The following is a 26,960-nucleotide window of genomic DNA, read 5'->3' on the forward strand; positions in this document are numbered from 1 at the left end:
AACGCAATGTGGCGTGTTCCATATGATAATATCGACGCTAACTTTCAAAAAGTTGTTGCAATCCTCAACGAAAAACATCCACGGTTTCTCAATCGAAGGGGAGAATTATTCTCTTATTTCGAATTTAATCTTATTGAACTCTAACTAACAGACTTCAAAACGAGAGACTTTGGGAAATGGGAGTGTTTCGATTTTCCGACCTTATTAATAAACACTGGCTCTATACTAACCCTTCCACCATTTGTAGTGTTTCTTATGATATTTTCGACCGTAACTTTCAAAAAGTTCTTGCAATTCTCCACGAATAAGTGCCAACTGCAAGGCTTCATAATCGAAGGAGAGAATTGTTTTCTACTTTCGAATTAAATCTTATGGAACTCTAACTAACAGACTTCTAACCGAGGGACTTTGGGAAATGCGAGTGTTTCGATTTTCCGACCTTATTAATAAACACTCACTCGATGCTAACCCTTACACTGTGTGGAGTGTTCCAAGTGAAATTTTCGCTCCTAACTTTCAAAATGTTTATGAAATACTCCAAGAATAATTACCAACATGCACGGTTTCACAATCGAAGGGGAAATTTATTCACTATTTTCGAATTAAATCTTATTGAACTTCTAACTTACAGAATTTGAGAATTTTAAGTGTTTCGATATTCCGAAATTATGATTAAACACTGGTTTCACATTGACCCTATCGCAATGTGGCGTGTTCCATATGATAATATCGACGCTAACTTTCAAAAAGTTGTTGCAATACTCCACGAATAAGTTCCAACATGCACGGTTTCACAATCGAAGGGGAAATTTATTCTCTATTTTCGAATCAAATATTATTGAACTCTAACTAACAGACTTGGAACCGGCAGACTTTGAGAATTTTAAGTGTTTCGATATTCCGACCTTATTAATAAACACTGGTTTCACATTGACCCTAACGCAATGTGGCGTGTTCCATATGATAATATCGACGCTAACTTTCAAAAAGTTATTGCAATCCTCAACGAAAAACATCCACGGTTTCTCAATCGAAGGGGAGAATTATTCTCTTATTTCGAATTTAATCTTATTGAACTCTAACTAACAGACTTCAAAACGAGAGACTTTGGGAAATGGGAGTGTTTCCATTTTCCGACCTTATTAATAAACACTGGCTCTATACTAACCCTTCCACCAAGTGTAGTGTTTCTTATGATATTTTCGACCGTAGCTTTCAAAAAGTTCTTGCAATTCTCCACGAATAAGTGCAAACTGCAAGGTTTCATAATCGAAGGAGAGAATTATTCTCTACTTTCGAATTAAATCTTATTGAACTCTAACTAACAGACTTCTAACCGAGGGACTTTGGGAAATGCGAGTGTATCGATTTTCCGACCTTATTAAAAAACACTCACTCGATGCTAACCCTTACACCGTGTGGAGTGTTCCAAGTGATATTTTCGACCCTAACTTTCAAAAAGTTTATGACATACTCCACGAATAAGTACCAACATGCACGGTTTCACAATCGAAGGGGAAATTTATTCTCTATTTTCGAATCAAATCTTATTGAACTCTAAATAACAGACTTCTTACCGACAGACTTTGAGAATTTTAAGTGTTTCGATATTCCGACCTCATTAATAAACACTGGTTTCACATTGACCCTAACGCAATGTGGCGTGTTCCATATGATAATATCGACGCTAACTTTCAAAAAGTTGTTGCAATCCTCAACGAAAAACATCCACGGTTTCTCAATCGAAGGGGAGAATTATTCTCTTATTTCGAATTTAATCTTATTGAACTCTAACTAACAGACTTCTAACCGAGGGACTTTGGGAAATGGGAGTGTTTCGATTTTCCGACCTTATTAATAAACACTGGATCTATACTAACCCTTCCACCAAGTGTAGTGTTTCTTATGATATTTTCGACCGTAGCTTTCAAAAAGTTCTTGCAATTCTCCACGAATAAGTGCAAACTGCAAGGTTTCATAATCGACGGGGAGAATTATTCTCTAATTTCGAATTAAATCTTATTGAACTCTAACTAACAGACTTCTAACCGAGGGACTTTGGGAAATGCGAGTGTTTCGATTTTCCGACCTTATTAAAAAACACTCACTCGATGCTAACCCTTACACCGTGTGGAGTGTTCCAAGTGATATTTTCGACCCTAACTTTCAAAAAGTTTATGACATACTCCACGAATAAGTACCAACATGCACGGTTTCACAATCGAAGGGGAAATTTATTCTCTATTTTCGAATCAAATCTTATTGAACTCTAAATAACAGACTTCTTACCGACAGACTTTGAGAATTTTAAGTGTTTCGATATTCCGACCTCATTAATAAACACTGGTTTCACATTGACCCTAACGCAATGTGGCGTGTTCCATATGATAATATCGACGCTAACTTTCAAAAAGTTATTGCAATCCTCAACGAAAAACATCCACGGTTTCTCAATCGAAGGGGAGAATTATTCTCTTATTTCGAATTTAATCTTATTGAACTCTAACTAACACACTTCAAAACGAGAGACTTTGGGAAATGGGAGTGTTTCGATTTTCCGACCTTATTAATAAACACTGGATCTATACTAACCCTTCCACCAAGTGTAGTGTTTCTTATGATATTTTCGACCGTAGCTTTCAAAAAGTTCTTGCAATTCTCCACGAATAAGTGCAAACTGCAAGGTTTCATAATCGAAGGAGAGAATTATTCTCTACTTTCGAATTAAATCTTATTGAACTCTAACTAACAGACTTCTAACCGAGGGACTTTGGGAAATGCGAGTGTATCGATTTTCCGACCTTATTAAAAAACACTCACTCGATGCTAACCCTTACACCGTGTGGAGTGTTCCAAGTGATATTTTCGACCCTAACTTTCAAAAAGTTTATGACATACTCCACGAATAAGTACCAACAAGCACGGTTTCACAATCGAAGGGGAAATTTATTCTCTATTTTCGAATCAAATCTTATTGAACTCTAAATAACAGACTTCTTACCGACAGACTTTGAGAATTTTAAGTGTTTCGATATTCCGACCTCATTAATAAACACTGGTTTCACATTGACCCTAACGCAATGTGGCGTGTTCCATATGATAATATCGACGCTAACTTTCAAAAAGTTGTTGCAATCCTCAACGAAAAACATCCACGGTTTCTCAATCGAAGGGGAGAATTATTCTCTTATTTCGAATTTAATCTTATTGAACTCTAACTAACAGACTTCTAACCGAGGGACTTTGGGAAATGGGAGTGTTTCGATTTTCCGACCTTATTAATAAACACTGGATCTATACTAACCCTTCCACCAAGTGTAGTGTTTCTTATGATATTTTCGACCGTAGCTTTCAAAAAGTTCTTGCAATTCTCCACGAATAAGTGCAAACTGCAAGGTTTCATAATCGAAGGAGAGAATTATTCTCTACTTTCGAATTAAATCTTATTGAACTCTAACTAACAGACTTCTAACCGAGGGACTTTGGGAAATGCGAGTGTATCGATTTTCCGACCTTATTAAAAAACACTCACTCGATGCTAACCCTTACACCGTGTGGAGTGTTCCAAGTGATATTTTCGACCCTAACTTTCAAAAAGTTTATGACATACTCCACGAATAAGTACCAACATGCACGGTTTCACAATCGAAGGGGAAATTTATTCTCTATTTTCGAATCAAATCTTATTGAACTCTAAATAACAGACTTCTTACCGACAGACTTTGAGAATTTTAAGTGTTTCGATATTCCGAACTCATTAATAAAGACTGGGTTCACATTGACCCTAACGCAATGTGGCGTGTTCCATACGATAATATCGACGCTAACTTTCAAAAAGTTGTTGCAATACTCCACGAATAAGTGACAACATGCACGGTTTCACAATCGAAGTGGAGAATTATTCTCTAATTTCGAATTAAATCTTATTGAATTCAAACTAACAGATTTCTAACCGACAGACTTTAAGAATTTTAAGTGTTTCGATATTCGACCTTATTAATAAACACTGGCTCCATATTGACCCTAACACAATGTGGCGTGTTCCATATGATAATATCGACGCTAACTTTCAAAAAGTTATTGCAATCCTCAACGAAAAACATCCACGGTTTCTCAATCGAAGGGGAGAATTATTCTCTTATTTCGAATTTAATCTTATTGAACTCTAACTAAAAGACTTCTAACCGAGGGACTTTGGGAAATTCGAGTGTAGGACTGGCTCTATCCTAATCCGTCCACCATGTGTAGTGTTTCCTATGATATTTTCGACCCTAACCTTCAAAAAGATTTTTCGATCCTCAACGAATAAGTGACAACATGCAAGGTTTCACAATCGACGGGGAGAATTATTCTCTAATTTCGAATTAAATCTTATTGAACTCTAACTAACAGACTTCTAACCGAGGGACTTTGGGAAATGCGAGTGTTTCGATTTTCCGACCCTATTAATAAACACTCACTCGATGCTAACCCTTACACCGTGTGGAGTGTTCCAAGTGATATTTTCGACCCTAACTTTCAAAATGTTTATGACATACTCCAAGAATAAGTACCAACATGCACGGTTTCACAATCGAAGGGAAAATTTATTCTCTATTTTCGAATTAAATCTTATTGAACTTTTATCTTACAGAATTTGAGAATTTAAAGTGTTTCGATATTCCGAACTCATTAATAAAGACTGGGTTCACATTGACCCTAACGCAATGTGGCGTGTTCCATATGATAATATCGACGCTAACTTTCAAAAGGTTGTTGCAATCCTCAACGAAAAACATCCACGGTTTCTCAATCGAAGGGGAGAATTATTCTCTTATTTCGAATTTAATCTTATTGAACTCTAACTAACAGACTTCTAACCGAGGGACTTTGGGAAATTCGAGTGTAAGACTGGCTCTATACTAATCCGTACACCATGTGTAGTGTTTCCTATGATATTTTCGACCCTAACCTTCAAAAAGATTTTTCAATCCTCAACGAATAAGTGACAACATGGAAGGTTTCACAATCGACGGGGAGAATTATTCTCTAATTTCGAATTAAATCTTATTGAACTCTAACTAACCGACTTCTAACCGAGGGACTTTGGGAAATTCGAGTGTAAGACTGGCTCTATACTAATCCGTCCACCATGTGTAGTGTTTCCTATGATATTTTCGACCCTAACCTTCAAAAAGATTTTTCAATCCTCAACGAATAAGTGACAACATGCAAGGTTTCACAATCGACGTGGAGAATTATTCTCTAATTTCGAATTAAATCTTATTGAACTCTAACTAACAGACTTCTAACCGAGGGACTTTGGGAAATGCGAGTGTTTCGATTTTCCGACCCTATTAATAAACACTCACTCGATGCTAACCCTTTCACCGTGTGGAGTGTTCCAAGTGATATTTTCGACCCTAACTTTCAAAATGTTTATGACATACTCCAAGAATAAGTACCAACATGCACGGTTTCACAATCGAAGGGGAAATTTATTCTCTATTTTCGAATTAAATCTTATTGAACTTTTATCTTACAGAATTTGAGAATTTTAAGTGTTTCGATATTCCGAACTCATTAATAAAGACTGGGTTCACATTGACCCTAACGCAATGTGGCGTGTTCCATATGATAATATCGACGCTAACTTTCAAAAAGTTGTTGCAATACTCAACGAATAAGTGACAACATGCACGGTTTCACAATCGAAGTGGAGAATTATTCTCTAATTTCGAATTAAATCTTATTGAATTCAAACTAACAGATTTCTAACCGACAGACTTTGAGAATTTTAAGTGTTTCGATATTCGACCTTATTAATAAACAATGGCTCCATATTGACCCTAACACAATGTGGCGTGTTCCATATGATAATATCGACGCTAACTTTCAAAAAGTTGTTGCAATCCTCAACGAAAAACATCCACGGTTTCTCAATCGAAGGGGAGAATTATTCTCTTATTTCGAATTTAATCTTATTGAACTCTAACTAACAGACTTCTAACCGAGGGACTTTGGGAAATTCGAGTGTAAGACTGGCTCTATACTAATCCGTCCACCATGTGTAGTGTTTCCTATGATATTTTCGACCCTAACCTTCAAAAAGATTTTTCAATCCTCAACGAATAAGTGACAACATGCAAGGTTTCACAATCGACGGGGAGAATTATTCTCTAATTTCGAATTAAATCTTATTGAACTCTAACTAACAGACTTCTAACCGAGGGACTTTGGGAAATGCGAGTGTTTCGATTTTCCGACCCTATTAATAAACACTCACTCGATGCTAACCCTTTCACCGTGTGGAGTGTTCCAAGTGATATTTTCGACCCTAACTTTCAAAATGTTTATGACATACTCCAAGAATAAGTACCAACATGCACGGTTTCACAATCGAAGGGGAAATTTATTCTCTATTTTCGAATTAAATCTTATTGAACTTTTATCTTACAGAATTTGAGAATTTTAAGTGTTTCGATATTCCGAACTCATTAATAAACACTGGTTTCACATTGACCCTAACGCAATGTGGCGTGTTCCATATGATAATATCGACGCTAACTTTCAAAAAGTTGTTGCACTACTCCACGAATAAGTGACAACATGCAAGGTTTCACAATCGAAGTGGAGAATTATTCTCTAATTTCGAATTAAATCTTATTGAATTCTAACTAACAGACTTCTAACCGACAGACTTTGAGAATTTTAAGTGTTTCGATATTCGACCTTATTAATAAACACTGGCTCCATATTGACCCTAACACAATGTGGCGTGTTCCATATGATAATATCGACGCTAACTTTCAAAAAGTTGTTGCAATTCTCCACGAATAAGTGCAAACTGCAAGGTTTCACAATCGAAGGAGGGAATTATTCTCTAAATTCGAATTAAATCTTATTGAACTCTAATTAACAGACTTCTAACCGAGGGACTTTGGGAAATGCGAGTGTTTCGATTTTCCGACCTTATTAATAACCACTCACTCGATGCTAACCCTTACACCGTGTGGAGTGTTACAAGTGATATTTTCGACCCTAACTTTCAAAAAGTTTATGACATACTACACGAATAAGTACCAAGAAGCACGGTTTCACAATCGAAGGGGAAATTTATTCTCTATTTTCGAATCAAATCTTATTGAACTCTAAATAACAGACTTTGAGAATTTTAAGTGTTTCGATATTCCGACCTTATTAATAAACACTGGTTTCACATTGACCCTAACGCAATGTGGCGTGTTCCATATGATAATATCGACGCTAACTTTCAAAAAGTTGTTGCAATACTCCACGAATAAGTGACAACATGCAAGGTTTCACAATCGAAGTGGAGAATTATTCTCTAATTTCGAATTAAATCTTATTGAATTCAAACTAACAGACTTCTAACCGACAGACTGAGAAGTTTAAGTGTTGCGATATTCGACCGTATTAATAAACACTGGCTCCATATTGACCCTAACACAAAGTGGCGTGTTCCATATGAAGTTGTTGCAATTCTCAACGAAAAACATCCACGGTTTCTCAATCGAAGGGGAGAATTATTCTCTTATTTCGAATTAAACTTTATTGAACTCTTACTAACAGACTTAAAACCAAGAGACTTTGGGAAATTCGAGTGTTTCGATATTCCGACCTTAATAATAAACACTGGCTATATACTAACCCTTCCACCATGTGTAGTGATTCTTATGATATTTTCGACCCTAACTTTCAAAAAGTTGTTGCAATCTTCAACGAATAAGTGACAACATGCAAGGTTTCATAATCAAAGGAGAGAATTATTCTCTACTTTCGAATTAAATCTTATTGAACTCTAACTAACAGACTTCTAACCGAGGGACTTTGGGAAATGCGAGTGTATCAATTTTCCGACCTTATTAAAAAACACTCACTCGATGCTAACCCTTACACCGTGTGGAGTGTTCCAAGTGATATTTTCGACCCTAACTTTCAAAAAGTTTATGACATACTCCACGAATAAGTACCAACATGCACGGTTTCACAATCGAAGGGGAAATTTATTCTCTATTTTCGAATCAAATATTATTGAACTCTAAATAACAGACTTCTTACCGACAGACTTTGAGAATTTTAAGTGTTTCGATATTCCGACCTCATTAATAAACACTGGTTTCACATTGACCCTAACGCAATGTGGCGTGTTCCATATGATAATATCGACGCTAACTTTCAAAAAGTTATTGCAATCCTCAACGAAAAACATCCACGGTTTCTCAATCGAAGGGGAGAATTATTCTCTTATTTCGAATTAAATCTTATTGAACTCTAACTAACAGACTTCTAACCGAGGGACTTTGGGAAATGCGAGTGTTTCGATTTTCCGACCTTATTAATAAACACTCACTCGATGCTAACCCTTACACCGTGTGGAGTGTTCCAAGTGATATTTTCGACCCTAACTTTCAAAATGTTTATGACATACTCCAAGAATAAGTACCAACATGCACGGTTTCACAATCGAAGGGAATATTCATTCTCTATTTTCGAATCAAATATTATTGAACTCTAAATAACAGACTTCTTACCGACAGACTTTGAGAATTTTAAGTGTTTCGATATTCCGACCTCATTAATAAACACTGGTTTCACATTGACCCTAACGCAATGTGGCGTGTTCCATATGATAATATCGACGCTAACTTTCAAAAAGTTATTGCAATCCTCAACGAAAAACATCCACGGTTTCTCAATCGAAGGGGAGAATTGTTCTCTACTTTCGAATTAAATCTTATTGAACTCTAACTAACAGACTTCTAACCGAGGGACTTTGGGAAATGCGAGTGTTTCGATTTTCCGACCTTATTAATAAACACTCACTCGATGCTAACCCTTACACTGTGTGGAGTGTTCCAAGTGAAATTTTCGCTCCTAACTTTCAAAATGTTTATGAAATACTCCAAGAATAATTACCAACATGCACGGTTTCACAATCGAACGGGAAATTTATTCACTATTTTCGAATTAGATCTTATTGAGCTTCTAACTTACAGAATTTGAGAATTTTAAGTGTTTCGATATTGCGAAATTATGATTAAACACTGGTTTCACATTGACCCTATCGCAATGTGGCGTGTTCCATATGATAATATCGACGCTAACTTTCAAAAAGTTGTTGCAATACTCCACGAATAAGTTCCAACATGCACGGTTTCACAATCGCAGGGGAAATTTATTCTCTATTTTCGAATCAAATATTATTGAACTCTAACTAACAGACTTGGAACCGGCAGACTTTGAGAATTTTAAGTGTTTCGATATTCCGACCTTATTAATAAACACTGGTTTCACATTGACCCTAACGCAATGTGGCGTGTTCCATATGATAATATCGACGCTAACTTTCAAAAAGTTATTGCAATCCTCAACGAAAAACATCCACGGTTTCTCAATCGAAGGGGAGAATTATTCTCTTATTTCGAATTTAATCTTATTGAACTCTAACTAACAGACTTCAAAACGAGAGACTTTGGGAAATGGGAGTGTTTCGATTTTCCGACCTTATTAATAAACACTGGCTCTATACTAACCCTTCCACCATGTGTAGTGTTTCTTATGATATTTTCGACCGTAGCTTTCAAAAAGTTCTTGCAATTCTCCACGAATAAGTGCAAACTGCAAGGTTTCATAATCAAAGGAGAGAATTATTCTCTACTTTCGAATTAAATCTTATTGAACTCTAACTAACAGACTTCTAACCGAGGGACTTTGGGAAATGCGAGTGTTTCGATTTTCCGACCTTATTAATAAACACTCACTCGATGCTAACCCTTACACCGTGTGGAGTGTTCCAAGTGATATTTTCGACCCTAACTTTCAAAATGTTTATGACATACTCCAAGAATAAGTACCAACATGCACGGTTTCACAATCGAAGGGAATATTCATTCTCTATTTTCGAATCAAATATTATTGAACTCTAACTAACAGACTTCTTACCGACAGACTTTGAGAATTTTAAGTGTTTCGATATTCCGACCTCATTAATAAACACTGGTTTCACATTGACCCTAACGCAATGTGGCGTGTTCCATATGATAATATCGACGCTAACTTTCAAAAAGTTATTGCAATCCTCAACGAAAAACATCCACGGTTTCTCAATCGAAGGGGAGAATTGTTCTCTACTTTCGAATTAAATCTTATTGAACTCTAACTAACAGACTTCTAACCGAGGGACTTTGGGAAATGCGAGTGTTTCGATTTTCCGACCTTATTAATAAACACTCACTCGATGCTAACCCTTACACCGTGTGGAGTGTTCCAAGTGATATTTTCGACCCTAACTTTCAAAATGTTTATGACATACTCCAAGAATAAGTACCAACATGCACGGTTTCACAATCGAAGGGGAAATTCATTCTCTATTTTCGAATTAAATCTTATTGAGAATTTTAAGTGTTTCGATATTCCGAACTCATTAATAAAGACTGGGTTCACATTGACCCTAACGCAATGTGGCGTGTTCCATACGATAATATCGACGCTAACTTTCAAAAAGTTGTTGCAATACTCCACGAATAAGTGACAACATGCACGGTTTCACAATCGAAGTGGAGAATTATTCTCTAATTTCGAATTAAATCTTATTGAATTCAAACTAACAGATTTCTAACCGACAGACTTTGAGAATTTTAAGTGTTTCGATATTCGACCTTATTAATAAACACTGGCTCCATATTGACCCTAACACAATGTGGCGTGTTCCATATGATAATATCGACGCTAACTTTCAAAAAGTTGTTGCAATCCTCAACGAAAAACATCCACGGTTTCTCAATCGAAGGGGAGAATTATTCTCTTATTTCGAATTTAATCTTATTGAACTCTAACTAAAAGACTTCTAACCGAGGGACTTTGGGAAATTCGAGTGTAAGACTGGCTCTATACTAATCCGTCCACCATGTGTAGTGTTTCCTATGATATTTTCGACCCTAACCTTCAAAAAGATTTTTCGATCCTCAACGAATAAGTGACAACATGCAAGGTTTCACAATCGACGGGGAGAATTATTCTCTAATTTCGAATTAAATCTTATTGAACTCTAACTAACAGACTTCTAACCGAGGGACTTTGGGAAATGCGAGTGTTTCGATTTTCCGACCCTATTAATAAACACTCACTCGATGCTAACCCTTACACCGTGTGGAGTGTTCCAAGTGATATTTTCGACCCTAACTTTCAAAATGTTTATGACATACTCCAAGAATAAGTACCAACATGCACGGTTTCACAATCGAAGGGGAAATTTATTCTCTATTTTCGAATTAAATCTTATTGAACTTTTATCTTACAGAATTTGAGAATTTTAAGTGTTTCGATATTCCGAACTCATTAATAAAGACTGGGTTCACATTGACCCTAACGCAATGTGGCGTGTTCCATATGATAATATCGACGCTAACTTTCAAAAAGTTGTTGCAATGCTCCACGAATAAGTGACAACATGCACGGTTTCACAATCGAAGTAGGAATTATTCTCTAATTTCGAATTAAATCTTATTGAATTCAAACTAACAGATTTCTAACCGACAGACTTTGAGAATTTTAAGTGTTTCGATATTCGACCTTATTAATAAACACTGGCTCCATATTGACCCTAACACAATGTGGCGTGTTCCATATGATAATATCGACGCTAACTTTCAAAAAGTTGTTGCAATCCTCAACGAAAAACATCCACGGTTTCTCAATCGAAGGGGAGAATTATTCTCTTATTTCGAATTTAATCTTATTGAACTCTAACTAAAAGACTTCTAACCGAGGGACTTTGGGAAATTCGAGTGTAAGACTGGCTCTATACTAATCCGTCCACCATGTGTAGTGTTTCCTATGATATTTTCGACCCTAACCTTCAAAAAGATTTTTCGATCCTCAACGAATAAGTGACAACATGCAAGGTTTCACAATCGACGGGGAGAATTATTCTCTAATTTCGAATTAAATCTTATTGAACTCTAACTAACAGACTTCTAACCGAGTGTAGCGCTTGCTCGGTATGAGATACTTTTATTAGCGCCATCTGTTGGTCGATCATATGTCGAAAGGCGGCTTTGCCAGTGTAGCAAGCGTAGGTCGGCTAGGGCACGAAAGATCGGGTGAGAGAGTAACAGAGGCATTTGTCAACGGTCTCCCCGTTTCCCCCACTTTCACATTGGGTTACCGCCACTTTTCCGGCGTCATCTTCCAGCATTCCATTCTTGGCTGCTGAGGTGTAGTGACTCCCATATTTGGCGACTGGCGACAAAATTTCGAAAAAGTAATCGCGAGTGTTCAAAGTGTTGAGAATACAATTTTGCTTATTGGCCACTGAGCCACGAATAGAAAGGTGAGCGTACAGATAGGGAAAAGCATAGGCAGCTTGAACTTATTTATGAATTTTAAAGGCTGCAATTTGTACCGCTCGAAGGCCCGAGGAGAGGCGAGGGGCAGGCAACGAAACGACGCCGGCGCAGCTTCTTGGATTCTTTTAAGCGCCTGGATCTGAAATTCTAGGAGGAGGACTTCCCCGTCGCCCCGCTCACCAGAGCTGGGGAAAATATTACTTTTTATATAATTTTATGGGGTTGAAGCATAATTAATCGCCGAATGCGGTAGAACGACCTTTGTCCCCTTGGCGAACGGCTCTAGAGAGCACAACTAAGAAGAGAATTCGGTAGTAGTCGTACGAGCTTTTATGCCAGAGTCGGTGTTGGCGTAGGCTTCGGCAAAGCATTGCGATTAGTTTAATGTAATTCTTTCGGGCGTTTTGAACTCGCCGCCGCAATGCGATCCCGGCCAAAGTACATTTAATTCGAGCCCCATGCCTCATCGCGACGAACTATTATAAAGAAAAAGGGAATTTTCGACCCCCATTTTGTTCCAGGGTCAGTGAAGATAATATGGAAAAATTAGTGTAAAAAAAAATATAAATTTTAAGTTAGGTTAAATTTCGGAAAAATTGCAAGGAAAAAAAAGAATGATGTGGAATGAACTTAGGCATATGTAAAGAGCAATGTGCGGCAAAGAGAAATGTTAATTCGTTGCATTCCGGTGAAAATTAATGAGAAGATCGATTTAAATAGCGCGGGCCATATGCGTCTCTTTTTTTTTGATAGTTCCCCCCCCATCTTCGTAATCTCTTCTAGGGATATGAATTTTTTTCTTTTGCATGTATCATTTCATCCCAATTTTCAACTAGCCTCCGAGGAAAGCGCTTTCATCGGTGGAGTTAAGAAAATGGTGAGTGTCGAAGTAATAATTTAAATAATTTCAAGTACAAGAAAGAAAGAAAAAGAGATAAAATGAGAAGAAAGAAAATGTCCCAAATTATGAGCCGTTAATATAAAAGAAAGATCGAAATTTAACCGAACCAACGGCAGATAACGAAGAGGAAAAGAGAAAGAAAAGAGGAACGCTGATACATAAGGCGATTGCGTTTGAGGCTATTTATGCTGAGAGCTTTTATGCTTCTCCAATTCGAATTATTATTTTTGTTGTTGCAACATGTAAATTTAACTTCAGACGGCGCGAATAATATTTTCCTTCAACTTGCCAAAAATTGTTTTGCCATCATTTTTATTAAGGCCCGAAATTGAGTCGAAGGGCATATTTATTTATCATTGGTATTCTAAGTTTTAATGTTTAGTTGTCTATATACGTTTCTTATTTTAAGTAATGAATTTATATTTTTCTAGTTTTAAATAAAATTATTATAATGTTTTAAAATGTCGAGTATTGGCCGCAGCTGGCATGCGTTGTGATGTAGGGTAGCACTTGTCGAAGGGGTCGCTCAAGCTATATAGCTTTGAGGATGGGAGCGACCATAGGAAGGGTGGGCAAACTAGAGCCTCTAGAACACCAGGAGTGCTAAAAAAGGAGGAGTAAGGCGCAGAGAGTTAAATTTTCCTCAACTTTTATTTATGTGTTGTCTGTATCTCTGTCCCGGTTTAAGCTTGTTGTAGCACGCAGTTATTTCTGTTTAAAATTATGTAAAGGCAACCCGAGATCTGAGCAAGACCATCACTCCCGTAGCCGACGAGCCGAAGCCGGAAAAATATCTTGCGTGCGCTCCGATCTCGAGCTAACAACTTGCCTGTGACATTTGTTTTGAGTGTAGCGATTCGTTACACTGTGCTTCCAGCATCTGGATGAACTAACTGATGCTTCCTGAATATGGCGTCTCCTCCAGTTGTTTTATCAGTGTCACATATGGTCTATGATCCTTAAACGAAGTGGAAAGGGCTTCTCGGATCTCCATCCATGATGTTGCTCCTGCTTGGATTACTGCTTCTAAGGCGTTGTCCACTATTACTCGTTTTATAGCGCCGTAGATTTTATGAGCTTGCCGGACATCTTGCGTTGGGTACAGGGTCAGCAGCTGATCAACCTGGTTGATGAATATTGACAGCTTTCCTGGTGTGCCATCGTAATAGTGCAGCTCCTTGATTTGGTTAAGCAACTGATTTAACTGAAGCTCGGAGAGTTGTTGCACTGTTGCCATTTTTATACCCTTGCAGGGTATTATAATTTCAGTCAGAAGTTTGCAACGCAGTGAAGGAGGCACCTCCGACTATATAAAGTATATATATTCTTGATCAGGATCAACAGCCGAGTCGATCTAACCATGTCCGTCTGTCCGTCTGTCCGTCTGTCCGTCTGTCCGTTTCTACGCAAACTAGTCTCTCAGTTTTGGAGCTATCTGAATGAAACTTTGCAGTTAGTCTTCTATATACTCTCACTCGTATATATGTCGGAACGGGCCGGATCGGACGACTATATCATATAGCTGTCATAGGAATGATCGGAAAAGTTTTACAAAAAAAATTATAAAATTTTTAGTTTTCAACAGAATTTGATCAAATTTGAGATATAGCCATTTCATATTATTCTACAATTTTGTCTAAAATTTTATGAAAATCGGACGACTATATCATATAGCTCCCATAGGAACGATCGAGAAATTAATTCAATTAAAAAGTATAACATTTTCAGTTTTCAACAGATTTTCATCAAATTTAAGATATAGCCGTTTCATATTATTCTACAATTTTGTGTAAAATTTTATGAAAATCGGACTAATGTATCATATAGCTCCCATAGGAACGATCGAGAAATTTGAGAGGAATGAGAATGGCGGTGGCTGTTGTCGGAAGACTGACAATCGCGGTGGCGATAACATTTTTAGTTTTCAACAGAATTTAATTAAATTTGAAATATAGCCATTTCATATTATTCTAAAATTTTGTGTAAAATTTTATGAAAATTGGACGACTATATCATATAGCTCCCATAGGAACGATCGAGAAATTAATACAATTAAATTTATAACTTTTTTAGTTTTCAGCTGATTTTCATCAAATTTGAGGTATAGCCATTTTATATAAGTCTAAAATTTTGTGGCAAATTTCATAAAAATGGGACGACTATATCATATAGGTGCCATACAAACGATCGTTTGATGTAGAGGAAAAATGCAAATCTGTGAATGTAAAACTGCAAATATAATATGTATAGGTGAATGAAATGAAAGCAGGTATTACTTCATTGTTTTTTAACACAAATATATATAATTTATATTGTATGGATTCCTATTCATAGAAGTTTTATCTGCAAGGGTATATAAACTTCGGCGTGCCAAAGTTAGCTTCCTTTCTTGTTAGTTTTGTTTTATTTAAAAGTCACAGAATTAAAAATTCGGGTTTGAACTTTATTTCCGACCGCACGGGATTTTCGATTTAGAATACTACTTGCACGTAGATTCTTTAGCGGATCAATTTTTTAATCACTATTTCAATTCGTTGGTCGGGATAGCTAGTTGTATAGCTTATCCTTTAAGTTGACCAATACCGTACTGAAAGGATTATTTTATTTTTTGATCCTACTGGCTGCGCCAATTAAATACTTGGTTATTCGTAAGTTAAAAAAAATTATTTTTATTTTTATTTAATCGAATAAGTTACAAGATATTTTTATGAGAAGAACACCGACCGAATAATTTCGTGTCTCAAACTGAACTCTGCTTATTGAACTAGGATGGCTGACGAGCAAGCCTCGGTTTCGAGCTTTTGTGGATCTTGATGGATTTCGAAAGATTCTGAGAGAGAGCTTAATTGATTCTTTAATTTCTCTTGGATTCAAGTGCATTCGCTCTTGGATACAAGTGTTCTTTTGAAATTTGATAATTTTGCTTTCGAGCTAACGAGTCCGAACTTTGAGCGTGTGAACGCGACAAATAGGAAAGGATGTTTAGACAATAAAATTGTTTAGTCTACTACTGGGGACTTGTGTTTATTCTTTTGTCTAACTCGTGTGGAGTTGCGGTGTCCAATGTCTGTATGGTTATCATTCGATGATGATTCATGGGTGTACATATATGTGGAATAAGTAGGCATGTGCTAAAGTCTATGGGACTGTGGATATGTCACTATATATATATAATATATATATATAATATAATATATATATATTAAACAGTGTTATTTTGTCCAAATAGCGATACTGCGATTTTTTTTAAAAGTATTTTTGATATTGTGTATTGGTCCCTCTGAATTCCCAGCATCTTAGAAGAACGGGTTGAAACATAAAACTGAAAATGAGTGTAAGTAATACCACTATGATATATCAATAATATATATATATAAGTTTTGCTATACCATTAAATTAATCATATATATATATATATATATATATATATTACTTTAAATTAAACAAGAAAGGAAGCTAACTTCGGCACGCCGAAGTTTATATACCCTTGCAGATAGAACTTCGATGACTAGGAATCCGTGCAATATAAAATATATATATTAATATTAAAAAACAATGAAGTAATACCTGCTTTCATTTCATTCACCTATACATATTATATTTTCAGTTTTACATTCACAGATTTGCCTTTTCGCTTCACATCTAACGATCGTTTGTATGGCACCTATGTGATATAGTCGTCCGATTTTTATAAAATTTGACACAAAATTTAAGACTGATATAAAATGGCTATATCTTAAATTTAATGAAAATCTGCTGAAAACTGAAAACGTTATAATTTTTAATAGTATTCATTATACCCTTGCAGGGTATTATAATTTCAGTCAGAAGTTTGCAACGCAGTGAAGGAGGCACCTCCGACCATATAAAGTATATATATTCTTGATCAGGACCAACAGCCGAGTCGATCTAGCCATGTCCGTCTGTCCGTCTGTCCGTTTCTACGCAAACTAGTCTCTCAGTTTTGAAGCTATCTGATCACCTATATGTATAGGTGAATGAAATGAAAGCAGGTATTACTTCATTGTTTTTAACACAAATATATATAATTTATATTGTATTGATTCCTATTCCTAGACGTTCTATCTACAAGGGTATATAAACTTCGGCGTGCCAAAGTTAGCTTCTCTTTCTTGTTTTTTTTTTAATTTCCGATCATTCTAATGGCAGCAATATGATATAGTCGTCCGATCCGGCCCGTTCCTACATATATACGAGTGAGAGTATATAGAAGACTAACTGCAAAGTTTCATTCAGATAGCTTCAAAACTGAGAGACTAGTTCCCGTAGAAACGGAAAGACGGACATGGCTAGATCGACTCGGCTGTTGATCCTGATCAAGAATATATATACTTTATATAGTCGGAGGTGCCTCCTTCACTCCGTTTCAAACTTCTGACTAAAATTATAATACCCTACAATGGTATAAATATATATTTAAATACCATTAAATTAATCACATATAAACTATAAATATAAATATAACTTTAAATTAAAATATTATATTTTATTATTATATTATTATATATTATTTTATTTTTTAAATTTTATTGTTGGGACAACAAAGGCAGTTTAAATAAATCATGTTTAAAAGTTATATTTTGAATAATAATATTTTTTAATCCGGTGCGTATATGTATCAGCTTCCTTCTGATGGCGAATGACGATCGTTTGGCTTATATCCAGAAAAAGCTTTTGTGTCAGAATTGCTTTGCAAAAGGTCATAGAATCTACGATTGCACAAGCTTCCTGTTCGACATGCCACGGTCAACATCACACTTTGCTGCATCCAAGTAAATCCCCCAGTTTCCGATTCCTCTTGATGGTTCAAGGATAGTATCACCACCGATCCAAAGAATATCCTTGTTCTGCTTGCAAGTTACTACTGTTCCCAATGCCTTCAGAAAAAAAAAACTTAAATTAAAATAAGTAGTAATTATAGTTAAATAACTTAAATAATTTGTCCCCCAATGCAAGCGATAGCCGCTAACTATTGCTGTGACGTCATAAGCAAGTGAGCCGCGGCGCACTGGCTGTGGCCGTCCAAAATATTTGAAAAAGACTCTGCATGCAGAAATTTACACACGCATACAAACGTGCGAGCGCTTGTACTCATATACACATATACACAGAAACGAGAGTACAGCGCAAAGAAACGCACCCCTGCTCATCGTTCTACGGTCGATCTGCAACTGAAAATTAAATTCTTGTTGTGCTCGGTTTCGAACGAATGCTTCGAACTCGAAAAAGCCGAACGCACTCTGGGGTTCTAGACATATCATTCGGGTGCTCTGGGGTTCCAGGCTCAGCCGTTTTTGTGATAGTACTTTTTTGTACTGTTTGACTTCTCTTAGTGGTTCTATGTTATTTAGTTCCAAAATACCTTCAATCTGACGCAAGTTCCGTTATACCTCGAAGTATTGCCGCGTTTTCATTAACCGAGTTTATCAGCAATTAGAGCCGGTCCCCTCCAATACAACTTTCATGGCGGGATCTTTAATTTAAAATAAGTTAACGAGCTGACAGTACGAGCGAAAGGCAAATGGTCGAGAACAGCCTGTTTTATTAAAAATTGCATTCTTTAGTACGGTATGGAAATTCTTAAAGTGTTTTGCAGCGCGAAAAAGTTGATTCTTTTGAAGTGTGACGGCACTTTTTAATAGTTATTAAGAATTTTTGGAGGTCAAACTTTGTTGACCCGGCACTTTTACAACACGTTCAACATTTGTTGGCTCGTTTTTGATTAATATTTGTCCCAAAGCGATTTGCATGGCGCCTCCCTTGCACAGCTCCCAGACGTCTTAGTATGACAGCAATCAGGATTACATGCATAAGAAACCCTTTACTGTTTTGATTATATTAACTGTATCAGCTCTTCTAAGCTTCTACACTCATCATTTACGAATATTTTTTTTATGTCGGGATATATAATTTAAAATATCTAAAGGAACTGCAAGTGTGAGCGAGAGGCAAATGGTCGAAAACAGCTTGTTTTATTAAAATTTGTAATCTCTCTGGAAGCCGCCTGGAAAATACTAAAAGTGTGGCGTCGGGAAGCCCCTAACACCATGGAATTTTCTTTTTAATTTCGTGTCTCCATAAAGGCTTTTTAAACGGCGCTGACAAACAGCCGTTTTAAACTATATGACCCTTGCTCTCTCTCACTGCTTTAAAACGTAGTTTTACCCATTCCATACCGTACTATAAAGTTTTGCCGTTCCGAAATTTCTTAGGAAATTTTGTTCGTCATTCGTTGTTTATCCAAATTTTATGGATTTGTTTTGGCGATGGTTGCTCTATAATTCTTCTAGTCGTCGAGAATTTAAGCATTCGCTACGAAAATGTAAAAAAAAGATGGCAAAAATCGAGGGAAATATTGAAGGCGCAAAAATTTATACCGCATATCTCTGGGTTAAAAAATTGTATTCCAAACCAAACACCTTGGTCCATAACACAGAATTTCTCGAAAACTGTTTCTGACGATACTGTACGCCGTGTCATAAAAAAGGCTGGATACCAAAATAGAGTCGCTCGTAAAAAGCCTCTGATCTCGGAAGTTAATAGGCAAATCGCCTAACTCTGGCAAATGAGCCAGTGTTTTTAATGGGGACCGAAAACAACGAAGCACTTAAATAAGATTTAATTTACAATTAGAGCACAGTTCTCCTCTTCGATTGAGATTATGTGCATGTTCGCACAAATTCGTTGAGGATTGCAATCTTTTTTTTGGAAGCAAGCATCGACAATATTGTATGGAAAACGACACGTTGCGTTAGGGTCAATATGAAGTCAGTGTTTGTTACTAAGGTTTTAAAATGAAACAAGAAAGTTTTACGACACTGCTCTTCCGCCGGGCTAGCTCATGAGGCCCAGGGCTGGTTTCGACCCAACGCCCGCAGTCCGCACAATAGTATATCGAACTTGTCGGACGTCTCAGACAACACTCATCTCTAACAAAACTATCTTCACTAATTACAAAAAAGGTAACTAAACAAACAAATATGTGCGGACGACACTGTTGGGACGAATTGGTAGCATTGGTTTTCCCGCCACGACGCACCCATCCATCCTGTGATGCCTCCTGGTCATTTAGGGGCATCACCCATCTCCTGCGGGCCGGAACCTATTCCAGGCAGTCTGGGGACCGGCTCATCTCCCCCAGGTAAACTACTCTACTCTACAAGTTCATTTTTCTATTTAATCGCTGTTTAACAAAATTGTAGCCCTTGTATTTAACATGGTAGGTAAGTGATGTGTCTTAGGGGTCACCTCACTCCCGGCGTGGCCTCAGTCAGGGATGCGCTCGCGCCAACGCTGCCTCTTTTGGGGACTCTAAATTCCCGGAGGAGAAGCGCCTCAATAACTTGGCCTCAATTGGTCCACCAAAACAAGATTCCCTCTTTCGTCCCTAGTCCCTGCTGGAGCACCAAAAGAAATTAGAAGGGTTCGGGTGTTTGAGAAAAAATGTAATACAACGGCCTTGCTTCTGTTCCGTTCCCCCTCGATCACAATGCTTGTGTTCCACAAATCTCGGACCCTGGATACGGCCAAGCGGAGGACAAGGTAAACGACACTAACACTAACAATAAATAAATAACACTAAAACTAATTTCATTTTGCTCCTCATCAGTGGCCCCAACGAGATAGGCGGTCTGGAAAGCGGCTGCGTATTGCCAAGGCAAAAATATGCCCAACACCTTTGTGTTCACCCTTTAGCCGGAACGGACTCATCGGATGTAGCCACTGGCGGCTTCGGGCTTCGGAGCTGGCGGCGCTCTCGGCTTCTGCGGCGCTCTGGGCGACGGCTCTCGCGACGGCTGTGGGCTACGGCTCTAGCGGCGCTGAGCGACGGCTCTCGCGACGGTAAGTCGGCAGCTCTGGCGACGGCTCTGGCGGCAGCTTTGGCGGCGTCTCTGGTGGCGGCTCTGGGCTACGGCTCTGGCGTCGGTAAGGCGGCGGCAAAGCGACGGTATGACGGCTATCTGGAAACTTCATCAATAAATCTTAACCGCGGTCGTCTTGCCAGAACCTCCCTTTATGGCCTCGGTTCGTTCCCTCAGTTCCGTACCTCCAGCCCGTTACTTCTTCATCTCCTTCAGTGCCTCGTCCTCTCAATCCGCATCTGAATTTCCCGGTTCGCTTATTTGCCTCTCACCACTTCTAACGATGGTTTGTATGGCACCTATATGATATAGTAATCCGATTTTCATAAAATTTGACACACAATTTAGGACTAATCTAAAATGTCTATATCTCAAATTTAATGAAAATCTGTTGAAAACTGGAAAAGTTATCATTTTTAATTGTATTAATTTTTCGATCGATCCAATGTGAGCTATATGATATAGTAGTCAGATTTTCATAAAATTTTACTAAAAAGTGTAGAATAATATGAAAAGGCTATATCTCAAATTTGATAAAAATTTGTTGAAAATTGAAGTTATAATTTTTAATTTAATTCATTTCTCGATCGTTTCTATGGGAGCTATATGATATAGTAGTCAATTTTTCATGAAATTTTAGAAAATTTTACAAATTTGTAGAATAATATGAAATGGCTATATGTCAAATTTGATTAAATTCTGTTGAAAACTGAAAATGTTATAATTTTTTTTGTAAACATTTTCCGATCATTCCTATTCAGCTATATGATATAGGCGTCCGATCCAGCCCGTTCCGACATATATACGAGTGAGAGTATATAGAAGACTAACTACAAAGTTTCATTCAGATAGCTTCAGAACTGAGAGACTAGTTTGTGTAGAAACTGAATGTCGGACATGGCTAGATTGACTCGACTGTTGATCCTGATCAAGAATATATGTAAGTTAACTGTGGTCAGCCAGACCAGAGTCGTTGACCATAGTCAACATTATAATAACGCTCCGGCCAAACTGCTGACCCAGCAATGGGCCGGATGCTCGTGCACAGACGGCAGACACTGCATATTTACGTGGCCGCAGTGAGTTTTTGTTAGCTATAAGTTTATTCTTTATATTCAGTTCTGATTTGACATTCATTGAATAAAGAGCCACTGCTCATCAACTCAACTCCGACAAGCTGTCGTTTAAACCTAATTATTCATCACCTGTCTGAGTCCCTAGGCCAGCGGGTAAAAGCAGGGCAGTTACCCTCCCAACATAATCTTCCTAATTCATCATTGGGAGATCTACGGCCAGCAGCCGCCAACAGTGGGCCTGGCATCCCCCCCCCCCCTGTGACCACCCACAACTGCCAGTGAAGCTTGCGTTGCCGACGGCAGTTCCACATTCATTATATGAATAACACTAATTTGTATATATGTACTTTATATGGTCGGAGGTGCCTCCTTCTCTGCGTTGCAAACTTCTGACTGAAATTATAATACCCTCAAGGGTATAAAAACGAAGCACTTGAATAAGACTTAATTCGAAATTAAAGCATATTTTTCTTCTTCGATTGATACACCGTGTATGGCGGCACAAATTAGGGCTATTGAAAAAATATCAATACATCGAAATTTTTTCTCAAAATTATATATTTATACAGTGTTATTTTGTCTCAATAGCGATACTGCGATATTTTTTATTTCAAAGTATTTTTGATATTGTGTATTGGTCCCTCTGATTTCCCAGCATCTTAGAAGAACGGGTTGAAACATAAAACTGAAAATGAGTGTAAGTAATACCACTATGATATATCAATAATATATACAGTCAAGTGTTTCTTTCTTTTGAGTCGAACTTATGTCCCGTCAGTTGACTAAGGACAACGCTAATTTGAATTAATAAAACGAATATTCCGCTTCACGTCTTTATTCAAATGATCTCAGCTTAAGACTAAATTACTGTGACAAAAATCTTACTTCTACTGCCCTTTGTTTACAAAAGTTGGGGAGCAAGATCGCCCGCTTGGGATATTGATTGAAGAATTATTTATGTTATTGAGAAGCAGCATTGCCTGCTCCGGATGTGGATTGTTTACATTGGATTCATATTTCTTGGAACATAACGGAATTTGTGAATATGTCACTTTCCTCCCCTTAAAAGGGTTGTCTATGTTTGGGCTGGCATTTCAGGGTACAATGCAGGCAACTGGTTTTGTGCCGGTTCTATTTTTTGTTGTGGTTCTTGATTATTTTTTGCTTGTTTTCTAAATTTTGTATATAAAAAGGTAAGTGGATTTTGTGTATACAATTTTAATAGGACAACAAAAATAATAAGAACGATAACTACTAATATTATAATTACATAAAGTGTGGTATTATTTTCTGAAATTAGTTTTAAAATATTACGTATTTCATCTTTCCAAGTGAACGGACGTGTTTTTTTCTTGCGCTCTCGTTTTGTATTAAAGATTGATTCTAACCACCGGGGTTAACTTAAATTTTCTAATTTGTGTTTATAACTTCCCGTTCACTTCGCGTGTGCATGCAGCTATTCTAATTTGTGTACATAATTGGCTTTATTTTCCAATTTAGTTGTGCTGCTAGTGTTAGCTTTTGCATATTTTGCATTCCTTTTTGTGCCTTCTTCGTCTAGCTTTTGTTTGCGCCGTCGCAACAGCTAAACGTTTTATCTATCTATCTCCCACGCTCTCTCACTCTCTCGCTTTAGCTGTGCCGCTGCACTTCTTATCTCATCTGATCTCATTCGCTCCCCCCCCCGCTCTCTCGCTCTCGCTGAGACTCTTCACTTCTTTCTGCATAGCTCTGTTGTTATTTTTTCAAAGTACAAGTACAGTACAAGTAAGTCCATATAATGTCCGGAAATATAGTCTGTTTCGTCAAAACCTGCAAAAAGGCAATTGCTGCAGGTGACCTTACAAGCGGCTGCTGGCCGTGCGACAACGTCATGCACGCCAAGTGTATTGGAGTTGCAGCTCGGACGGTGGACGATGTAAAAAAAAACATCGGCCTGCGTTTCTGTTGTGAGGCCTGTCGCGATGTAGAAAGGGAGATGATGTCTTTCATGCGGCAAACCAAAAGCGGTTTTAAGGGCATTTTAACGAGTTTTCGTAAAACTCTTGATATGTTCTTGGCGCTGGACACCCAATTTAATAGCCTTACGCTATTAAATGAGTCTAGTAGGCGCAAAAAAACTGCTACTGGTGGGCAGCATGTAGACGAACCCCAACTACCTGCAACGGGCTCTCAGCAGCAGCCTCCCTCGGCACAGCCATCGACCTCAGCATTAATTCCAAGAGTGCTGAGATCGAGCGCTAGAAAAGATTCGGTATCCGAATGTGCAGCGGGAGTGCCCGTACTGCCGGTGATTTCTGTTTTATCCCCTGGGGGGTCGCAAATATTGACCACCAACGAGTCATATTTTTGTCTCGCGGCTCTCCCCTGACCAAACATCGGAAGATGTTCTCGCCTTTATACAAGGCAAAACCAGAGCCGAAAAATTAAGATAAAGGTGGAAAAGTTCAAATTTTCTTACGCAAGGGACATTTCATCTTTCAAAATAAATGTCCCTAACGAGCTCTTTAACACTATTTGCTCTGGCCAGAGTACATCGTTGTTAAGGAGTTCGAGGCGAAGAAAAAGAAAAAACGGCCTGTAGGAATAACACTTCCTAGGCCTGATGATACCACTGCGCCTTCTACGTCTTCCAATCCCCACCCAAAAAACTAACCTACTCCTTAGGTATTTCCTATCAGAATGCAAGAGGCTTACGTAGTAAGCTCCCTAACTTGTATTCTGATAGCCTTTCGTTTGCATCTCAGGTTATTGTGCTCACAGAAACCTGGTTAAAGCCGGAGATTCTGAGCTCCGAAGTTTTTCCAGCTGTGTTCACGGTATATCTTAAAACGTTATTATGTTCTACTATCTTTATCTTAGTTACATTAATCGGTGAATACAATGCTGTTAAATCAAATTCTGGACTTAACGAATTTTCGCTTAAAATAACATTTCCAATTTTAACTCTACATAGTTTTATTCTAATAATGTTGCTTCCATTTATTTTTATATCGCCATTTAATTCTTGACAATTTAGTTCGATTGTAGTTTCAATTAGATTCCATGTAAGTATAATATTTGGTTATAACATATTGAATCAATTCCTTTGAAGGAGTTGGTATAAAATTACAAATTGGATTTTTACGCTTAATTATATTTTTAATGCATTCATTATTAACTTCTTTATTGTCTTGATTATAAATTTTATTCTTATCTTCAAAATATGATTGTTGATCTGAATAGTCTAACTGATATCCATTATGGTCGGGATAAGGAATTATTTTAATGGTGTTAATGGTTTTGAGGTTAATAGGGATATGTGAAATAAGTAACAATTCGTTATTTTTGTAGTCAATCCACGTAGATATTTTGATTAAAAGTATATTTTGGCTGTTAATGCTTTCTAGTTTGTCGTAATTGAGTAATTTTGGGTTAAAAAGTCCAAGACGTGAAAGTTGCATGCCTATTTCGATGTCTTCAATGTACTCAATAAATTGCATGAGTCCATAAACAAGTGTGTCAATACTATTGCGGTTATTTTGGTAGTTCGTAAGTTTCTCCAGTCCTTCATTCACAAACTTTACGACATCATTTAATTTATTAAGTTGAATTGAATTTTCTGCAATTATGTTAATTTTTTTGTTAATGTTTACCCTATCATTTTCATCAAGTGTGCCAAAAAGAAATTTAAAAGATGAACCTATTATGCCAAATAGTCCACGTTTCTGCCTATTTTGCTGATGAATAATTATACCATTTAATTCTTTTAGTAGTTTATTGTACAAATATTTCATTCTGGGCGAGTCTTTGATTTTGTTACCAAAAAATTCAGTGATAATATTGATTTCTGTAAGATTAATTCTTAAACAGTGGTGTTAAATTGACTACCGGTATTTAAATTGAAACGCTTGAGAACAGTAAATAGTCAAGGTCGGAATCTGTGTTGGTTATTTGAATTTGTTGAGTGTGGCCCGTGGTGAATAATAGAAATAACATCATCGTACAGAAGATTCCTGTGGAAGTTTAACGGCATTAGTTTTCTTTTGTTTCTTAAATTGTGTTTTGTAGTATTGGGTTTCCCTATTTCGATGAATAATTTTGTAATGGTCTCGTCTATTTTTTCTACATTTTTATTTGCTTTAAATGGATTTTCTAATTTTCCCTTTTGAAGTGGACCTTTTCTGTATCCAGTGTCAATGTTAAATTCCTGTCGATCTTCCTTTATTTTATTTTTCTATTTTCCTTTCTTTAATATTTTGAGTGTTTAATATTGGATGTCCAGCGTACAAGAATATTTGAGCAGGTGTTGTCCAGTGGTGTGATGTTTTATTTTATGATTGTATGTGTAAAGAATTGTCTCAATCTTGCTTAATTTTACTTCTTCATCATCGGATGAGTTGATTATTCGGATTTTTTCATTTATTGCCTTATGTAGTCTTTCGACGTCTGCTACACCGGTTTTTGCTGTGTTAAGTTGTAATTCAATTCCCTCTGCTTCAAGCCATCGATTTAGAGTCAAGCTGGTGAAAGCTCCGTCTCTGTCTGCCTTTAGTTATTTGGGTTTACCTAACTGATTAAAAATGCGCATTAGTGCGTTCCTGCATTCTATCCAATCCTTTGATTTAATATGTTCAAGTGTAGCGAATTTTAAATAAACGACAATGCAACTGATGTAATGTTTTCCCTCAGATGAATAAATATCTACCACAAATTTGTCTCGACAATGTTCAGGGTTGGGTGTGATTTTAAGAGGCATTTTGGTATTTCT

At 37.1% G+C, this 26,960-nt stretch overlaps 1 protein-coding gene and 1 long non-coding RNA gene across 2 annotated transcripts; one reads left to right on the forward strand and one right to left on the reverse strand.

Annotated features, from left to right (window-relative positions):
- Positions 1-17,762: 17,762 nt before the first annotated feature.
- LOC147644089 (uncharacterized) lies at positions 17,763-22,301 on the forward strand. Its single transcript, XM_086830224.1, has 4 exons — positions 17,763-20,413; positions 20,475-20,495; positions 20,664-20,814; positions 20,882-22,301. The coding sequence occupies exons 1-4, from the start codon at positions 20,326-20,328 to the stop codon at positions 21,375-21,377; spliced, it is 756 nt and encodes a 251-aa protein (XP_086686350.1). The 5' UTR covers positions 17,763-20,325; the 3' UTR covers positions 21,378-22,301.
- Positions 22,302-25,047: 2,746 nt separating this feature from the next.
- On the reverse strand, positions 25,048-26,911 carry LOC147644090 (uncharacterized). The gene is made up of 2 exons (XR_015271077.1): positions 26,759-26,911; positions 25,048-26,205 (listed from the first exon to the last, which is right to left on the reverse strand). It is a non-coding gene; the product is annotated as an uncharacterized LOC147644090 (long non-coding RNA).
- Between the last annotated feature and the right edge of the window lie 49 nt (positions 26,912-26,960).

Source organism: Drosophila serrata, unplaced genomic scaffold (assembly GCF_035046125.1).
Source record: "Drosophila serrata isolate PLE 108 unplaced genomic scaffold, ASM3504612v1 contig_230, whole genome shotgun sequence".
Lineage (NCBI taxonomy): Eukaryota > Metazoa > Arthropoda > Insecta > Diptera > Drosophilidae > Drosophila > Drosophila serrata.